The sequence below is a fragment of the Rhincodon typus genome, unplaced genomic scaffold (assembly GCF_021869965.1).
Source record: "Rhincodon typus isolate 14 unplaced genomic scaffold, sRhiTyp1.1 hic_rhity00009274, whole genome shotgun sequence".
NCBI classification, from domain to species: domain Eukaryota; kingdom Metazoa; phylum Chordata; class Chondrichthyes; order Orectolobiformes; family Rhincodontidae; genus Rhincodon; species Rhincodon typus.
The window spans coordinates 1-8,228 of NW_025974912.1; the positions used below are offsets into that span (position 1 = coordinate 1).

Below are 8,228 nucleotides of genomic sequence, written 5' to 3' on the forward strand. Positions count from 1 at the left end.
TGCTCCTATGATGCTGCTTGGCCTGCTGAGTTCATCCAGCTCTGCACCTTGTTGTTTGAATATTTTGGCTGCTTTCCCGAGGCAGCGACAAGTATAGACGGTAGGAGCAATTACTGCAGATGCTGGAATCTGTACTGAAAACCAAAAAAAATTCTGGAGATCACAGTGGGTCAGGCAGCATCCGTGGAGAGAAAGCAAGCTGACGTGCCGAGTCTAGATGACTTTTCATCAGAGAAGTCAATGCGTGCAAGGTTGACTGGTGTGTTGGACTGGGCGGTGTTGGCGGATGGGTTTAAAGAAAATGTCAACAAGGCGAAAATGCCCACCCATTCAATGTAAACGTCATCCTTGAGGCTACACAAAGGCTCAGCATTGGGTAAAATGGATTGACATCATTTCCGGTATTGTACTGGCCCGTTGAGGGCTTTTAGCAAATCCGAATCAGTTCCATGTTGACCACATCAGCATGAAGGGTCACGTCCTTGCGATTTTACTAGCCGCTCTCCTCGGTCAGTACAGCAGGTTCCCGCTGATTTTTTCCATTGTTTAACGTTCTGTAGTATCTGTGTTAACAAATAACTTGATCTGCATTTCTTTCACTGGCAGAGAAATCTGTCGCTCAAACCTTGACTCAGTCTGCAATGTCAATGACCAGAGCTCCGGGGAAGACTGTACGGTTTGAATGCAAGTTTGAAGGGAGCGATTTCGACAATACGGTTATCCACTGGTACCGGCACATCCCGGGTCAAGGTCCACAGCGCATGTTATATTTCAAAAATCCATCTTACACTCAGCAAGATATCACCGACAAAATACGATCTGCTGACAAAAAGCCTGCGACCAAAACGTGCAGCTTGCTCATGAGGAATATCAAGGAGGATGACTCTGGGGTGTATTACTGTGCTTTCTGGGCTCACAGTGACAGAAAGTCGGGGGGAACCCGCTCAAAAAGCGATCGCCATCCTGCTGATTGTTTGCAAGCTGTTATCACACAAACGACAGGTGTAGCATTTGGAGATTTCCACCAGCTTTTAATTCCACGCAGTACTGCACAGATAGTTCATTAGTTTTAGATGTTCTTTGAAGTGTACTATTAAACTTGGGAGAATAAAATTATTTTGCCAATCCTGTGAGATTTAGTAATGACAGATTTGACTGTGCTATAAATGGACATAACAATCCACTTACTGTGTTAACGAACAGCTCCGTTCATTTATCATCTTTGAGAAAACGCAATAGTGCGTTTCAAAGCCTCCTGTTGTCAAACGACTATCAATGAATATGCCACCTAAACTAACAAACTAGATCCAATATATATTGCAATAACATCCAAAAAAAAATGGACTGGGGAAGCCATTCAGCTGTTAGAGTCTGTTCTGACACACAGTGATTTTTAATGGCGGGCATGTGACCTAAACCAACTGTGGATCCGCATCCGTAAACTGGAAAGAATGTTGAGGGATATTGTTACAATTCTAGTAATCTCGAGCTTTGGACTAAGGTTCTGAATACAAATTCACATACGACTACGGTGGTTGAGGGAATACATTTTTAAAATATTAGACTCAGTAATACAATTAAATTACTAGATTGCCTTGAAAAGCAATTGAGTTTACGAGTAATTATTAGTCCGTGAAACCTGTCATCCTATGCGTGAACAACCAAAGCAGTCTCCGAACTGCTGCAGTGAAGTGAATTAAGAATAATACAGGAGAATCGATTGACTTTGACATTAGATCTTGCAAGATACCTCTCACACACCTGGGGTCTTGTGGCCATAGACTGTTCAAGAAATGGAATGACAGAATCATTCCTTAAACCACTGTCCCAAACATTAACTCTGAAACCCATGAATTTTCATATAGATATTTTTAAATCAGCCAGTTCAGACACGTTTTAACACACCTTTGAAGTAGGTGGGACTTGAGGCCGGAACCCTGATCCAGAGGTAGGGGCATTAACACTGCACCACATCATCACTTAGAAATTGCATGTCATGAATTTTCATAAAATCTGATTAAAGATGAGTGGGAAACTTTTAGTTGATGATGATATGCCCTCTTCAACTGATGAATCAGTGTTCTTCTGTATTAAACAAAACTGTGGACACAATTATTTCAAGGTTAAATTGTTCCATTAATCTCCAATTGCAATATTGGCATCTACCTCACTGTGTGTGCAATTTGTCAAACAAGTCATCTGCAAGAAAATTGTGACAAATCAAATTGGCTAATCGCTTCCCCTAACAGTCTTCTTTCAGTTATCAGCAAAGTAATGGAAGGTCCAAATGATAGTGCTATCAAGCAATAATTTGTGTCTATCTCTGAGGCGGGAGGTCTGGGATCAAGCCCCACTGGGTCCAGAGATGTGTCATAAGATGTCAAACAGCTTGGTTAAAATTACTCACACAGCAACAACATATTGACAGAAATCAGTTTTGGTTCAACTAGGGCTACTCATCTCCAGTCCCTATCAAAATCTTGGTCAAAATGTGTTAAAACAGAACTCAGCATTGCTTATCTTAACAGCAAGGAAGCATTTAGCCAAGTATGGCATCAAGGATCCTCAGTAGAATTCAGGTCAATGAGATTAGTTGGTCTGGGGTCTCTCCAATAGTTGGGATCATGCATTGCACAAAGGGAGATATCTGAGGTTGTTGAAAGCCAATTATTCCAGCTCTGAGACATCATCACGGGAGGCCATCAGGGTGGTGATCTAGGTCCAAACATCTCCAGTTGCTTCATCAATTCTCTCCATCATAAGATCAGAACTGATTTACTGATGGCTGCAGTGTTCATGATCATTCATTACTCATCAGACATTGAATCTTTCTATGTCTATTTGTACCAGAACTTGGACAACATTCCGACTTGAGCTGAGAAGTTCACACAAATGCTAAGCAATAACTGACTGCAGCACAAGGGAATTTAAGCACCTCACTGTGATTTGCATTACCATAACTAAGCCCAACAACAACAACAACATCCTGGGTGCTACCGTTGACTAAGTATACTAAGTAGGCAACAATATAAACTCTGTGGTTAAAAGACAAGATCAGAGGCTGGGAACATTGTGGAAAAATCTCAACTCCACACACCTTAAAGTCTGCCCACACATCAGCAGAAAGGTGGAATTGTCTTCAGTTGCCTGGATGACAGTGGCTATAACAATACTCAAGAAGGTGAACACCATCCAGGAAGAACAGCCCACTTAATTGGAACTCCATTCATCACTTCCCACCATTAATGTACAACAGTTGCACAGTGTACCATGTGCAAGATGCTCTGTAGCATTCACCATGGGTCCTCTTCCAAACCCATGACCTCTAGAAGAGCAAACGTAGTAGGTGAATGGAAACATCACCATCTACAAGACTTTCTGCAAATCTCACACTGAACTGATTGGAAATATCTTAATGCTTTTCACTGTCACTGAATCAAAATGCTGATACTCCCACCATGATAATGCTGGGTGCACATACAATGCACTGTCTGCTGTGGGTTTAGAGTGTACATCCCACAAAATAACTTTTAATAACCAAATATATTTAGCCCCAGACTTAAATTTCTCAATTGAATTAGCATATATTGCTTATAAAAATAAATTCCAAGTACAACTATGCTACATTTTCATTTCTTTCTGCTTTCATAGAATAGGGAAGCAAAAATATGTAAACCTCACAAAGGTCAAAATGAAAAATTACAAATGTAATCTCACATTATATTTGATGTGGCAAGTTTTCCCAATTTACCTAACATGTCTTTGTCCCTCTGCAGACTCATTTTGTCATCTCAACACTTGCCTTCCCACAAATTTTTATGTCTTTTTTTTAATGATTCATGGGATGAGGGTGGCACTGACTAAGCCAGCATTTATTGCTCATTCCTCATTGCCCGGAGGACAGATAAGAGTCAACCACATTGCTGTGGGTCTTCTGCCTTCACTGCTTCCCCTTTATCTGTTCCACTTGTTACCTCCTCAAAGGATTCTGGTCAATTTATCAGGCATGACTTCCCCTTCATGATGCCATGCTGATTCTGCATGATCATATTATGAATATTTAAAGACTCTGCTATTACATCTATTATAATAGACCATAGCATTTCCCCAAACCTAGACATTAAGCTAACTGGCCTATAGTTACCTGCTTTGTTGTTTGCTTCCCTTTTTAAATCAAGGTGTTATATCAGCAGTTTTCCAATCCTTCTTAACCTTTACAGAATCTAAGGATTCTTCTAAGATTACTATGAGTGCATGCACTGTCTGCAGCTACTTCCTTTAGTATCCTAGAATACATTCAACCAGATCCAAGTGGCCTATCAGTTTTCAGCCCTACTAATTTCCCTAGGATGTTTTCTCTATTGATAGTTATTGTATTGATTTCCTCTCTTCATGTTGTCCCTTGAATATTTAGTAAATTTGGAATGTTTTTGAGTCTTCTACTGTGAAGACTGATGAAACATATTTATTTAACTCCTCTCTCATTTCCTGATTCCAGATCATAATTGCCCAGTCTCATTCTCTCAAGCCCGATTTTCACTTTGGCTTCTCGCTTCGTTTTCATAAATTGAAAGGAGCTCTTGCTGTCCATCTTGATATTACTTGCAAGTTTACCCTCAAAATTTATCTCGCCCCTCTTTATTACTTTGGGTCATCTTTTGTTGGTTTCTAAATGTTCCCAATCTACTAGCTTCCATCTAATCTTTTCCATATTGTATGTTTTCTCTTTTGATTTGATGCAATCCTTAATTTCTCTTTTTAGACATGTTTGATGGACCTCTTTCCTCAAATCCTTTTCTCTTGATGGGACATGTCTTTGCTGTAAGTGATGGAAGTATTTTCTTAAAAATCTGCATTGTTTCTCAACTGCACTTGTTACTAAACTCCTTTTTCTGGCTTCAACCAGCTGTGCCCGCTTCCATTTCTAGTTAAGCCCATTTAATGCTCATTTGAGTTCCAACAATCACCAGGGTGCTTTCCACCATTTTCATTGGCAGAAATTTTATTAATGCTCCTTCATGCCACATATCAAATGCATCCTTGATGTCAAGGGCAGTCTCTGTCATCTCCCCTCCAGTATTAAGATTTATTGTTTGAGTTTATACCAATGCTATGATAAGGCCAAGAGCTGAGTGGTTCTGGTGAAACTGAATCTTCTAAGCATGTGCTACTTGATAGTATTATCAATCACATTTTCCAACATTTTACTAATGATCATCAGCAGAATTATTGAGGCAGTAATTGGCTGATTTGGGTTCGTCCTGCTTTTTGGGCGTATGACATACCTGGGAAGGTTTCCATATTTTTGGAGAGATATCAGTATTGTAGCTGTGTTGGAGTACCTTCATGAGGTATGCAGCAAGTTCTGAAGCAGAGATTTTCAGTACTATTCACAGAATATTGTTGGGGCAATAGGCTTTCACATCCGTGCATTCAGCCATTTCTTGACACTAGAGTGTGAATAAATGGTGTGAAGCAAAGCAAATTTTTAAAATACCTGAGCCATATCTTTTGCACTGATGTATTTCTCTCCCATCAATGAAGATGGAAATATTTGTGGAACCTACTTCTCCAGAGAATTGTTTAATTGTCCACCACCATTCTTGGCCGGATATGTCAGGACTGCACAGCTAAGCTCTGATCATTGGTTATGGAACAACTTAGATCTATCAATCACTCATTGCATATTTTGCTTGTCTGGAAAGATACCCTGTGTTGTAACGTCACAAAGCTGAAACCTCACTTTTAGATTTTCTTGTGTTTTGATCTGGTGTAAACCTCCTACACACTTCTCTAATCTACAGTTTTTCCTTTAATCAAATGGTAATGGTGCAGGGTGAATCTGTAAAACAATAATGTTGCAAATTCTGTTTGAGTGCCATTCTGCTGCTATTAAGAAGCTGAGCTTCATTTACCATCTCCTGTTTGATATTTCTCAATCTGACAAGTTTTGATATTGACTGAGAAATGGCAATTGACTCCTAGCAGCACAACATTTTTTTGAGAGGCTTGTGAACATCATCAAATTAAAGGGCACTGGCAAAAATCTTTCAAAAGCTCTGAAATATGTGAGTAATGCCAGTAAGTACTACTTTTTAATTTATGATCAAAAAAGGGGAGAAGGATAAATATGTAGTCACAGATCAGTCAAACTAACAGCATTGTTAAAGGTTTTTAGTCATTAACCTGGTAACAAAATAATTTATCTTTTAAATTATATGGAGAAATAATAAATGGTGTGAAGCAAAGCAAATTTTTAAAATACCTGAGCCAATTTTTAAAATACCTTGGATTTGGTAAGGACAAACTGTATAGCACAATTTTTAAAAATATGGGTAGAAAAGTAAATAGTGAAGAGGGCATAAGCAAGCTGAAAACGTGTAAAGAACAAACGAAGAGAGTGGGCAAAGATCTGGGAAATGGAATATAATGTGGCAAAGTATGAAATTGGTCATTTTTGCAGTTGACTAAACAGATTTATATATCTATTTTAATACTACATGCTGTAAGCTTGGATTCTTGAATTTCTAATTTTAAAGATGTGGGTTTGTTTGTGTGGTTGAGTTTGCAACTAACTTTTGAAAACTAAATGGCCATAATTTTAAGTGAGAGGAAGTTAACCAGGTTTCCAGGGAACTACCCAGCTTGCTTAGGCGAAGAATGTTTGAGATTCTGACTTTCATTTTCAGCCTGTGCTAGGAACTCATTTGTGAGAGAAGCATTTCTCAAGATCTGAAGTATGCTGAAGTCATTTGATGGAATAAAATGTGCCAGGCAGCATTCCTGAGGAAAGGAATTTAAAATTATGATATTATCTTAAGATAAGAAATTATTATTAATCTCAGACCAGCATATTGGTACACATTTAGTAGAAAATAAGTGAATGTAAGCTTTTGAAGTCTTCATAAAGAAAGGAATTGAAGGGAGTATATAGCACTGAAAGAAACTAAATCTGGAGTGAAATAATAATAATAATTAAGAAAGAGGTATGTACAATTCCAAAGTATTTTTTAAAAATGAAGAAATCTGACTTGGAAATGAGCTGGACTTGGTCTTGCTTGGGTACAGAAACTAGATGCTTTCTTCGATTTGCAACAATGATTGTGAGTTGCTCCAGAGTGTACCTTGTGGCACAAAGCTGATTCTGTTCAGTTTATAAAGGGTGTTTGTAATATTACAACTGTATGCTCAAAAATCTTTGATATTGTGTTATAAGAGAGTAGAACGTTTTCCTACTTCTGTTGTTCATAAACTTTTCTTTTGTATTATTCTTAAAATACATAAATGCCTAGAATGGATAATACCTTATGAAAGAAAGTTAGTTTTGTCCTGGCTGGAGTTTAGAAGAGTAAGAGGCAAGTATTTAAATATATAAGATTCTGAGGGATCTTGACAGGGATGTAGAAAAGATATTCCCCATTGTCAGAAAATCCAGGACTAGGCATCAATACTTAAACAAAGGGGTTACTAAATTAGGATAGAAATGAGGAGACCTTTATTTTCTCACATGGAATCGTGAATCTTGGAATGTTCTTCCCCAAATATTGATGGAAACGTTCTTTGTATAGTTTGCAGATGCAGATAGATTATTCATAAGCAAGGGCATGAAAGGTTGTTGGTAGATTGGAATGTGGAGTAATAAGATCAGCCATGATCTTATCGAATGGTGAAGCAGACTTACTCATGAGATCAACTACCTCATGTGTTTGTTTAACAAGTAGTGTCTTTGAAGTCTTAGAGTGACTTAACATGACAAATGGTGTTAGTATGGTCTCTCTGGATTTCCAAAAGGCATTTGATAGTGAATCAAAATGTACTTATTGGCAATATTGAAAGCCATGGAATTAAACTTACAGTGGCTGCATAACAAATGAATTGACTATATGTCATGAAGCAGGAAATAGTGATGAATATATGTTCTTTTCCCAGTTCACTGAATTATAGATTGGTTATGGTATAAAAAGAAGCCATTCAACCTGTCTTTGCTGGCAACCTGGAAGAGAAAAATCACAAAGCAACTGTTTCACATTTTGAGATAGCAAGAACTGCTGATGCTGGAGTCAGAGATAACACAGTTTAGAGCTGGAGGAACACAGCAGGCCAGGCAGCTTCAGAGGAGCAGGAAAGTTGACGTTTCAGGTTGGGACCCTTCTTCAGAAAAAGGGTCCCGACCTGAAATTTTAACTTTCTTGCTCCTTTGCTGCCTGGCCTGCTGTGTTCCTCCAGCT

The 8,228-nt window shown here is 38.5% G+C and overlaps 1 gene segment (V, D, J or C); it reads left to right on the forward strand.

The window, feature by feature from the left end:
* Positions 1–411: 411 nt before the first annotated feature.
* On the forward strand, positions 412–1,067 carry LOC109921866. The segment is given in 2 exon segments: positions 412–509; positions 607–1,067. Coding segments are annotated over 2 exon segments (504 nt in total).
* Positions 1,068–8,228: the final 7,161 nt, after the last annotated feature.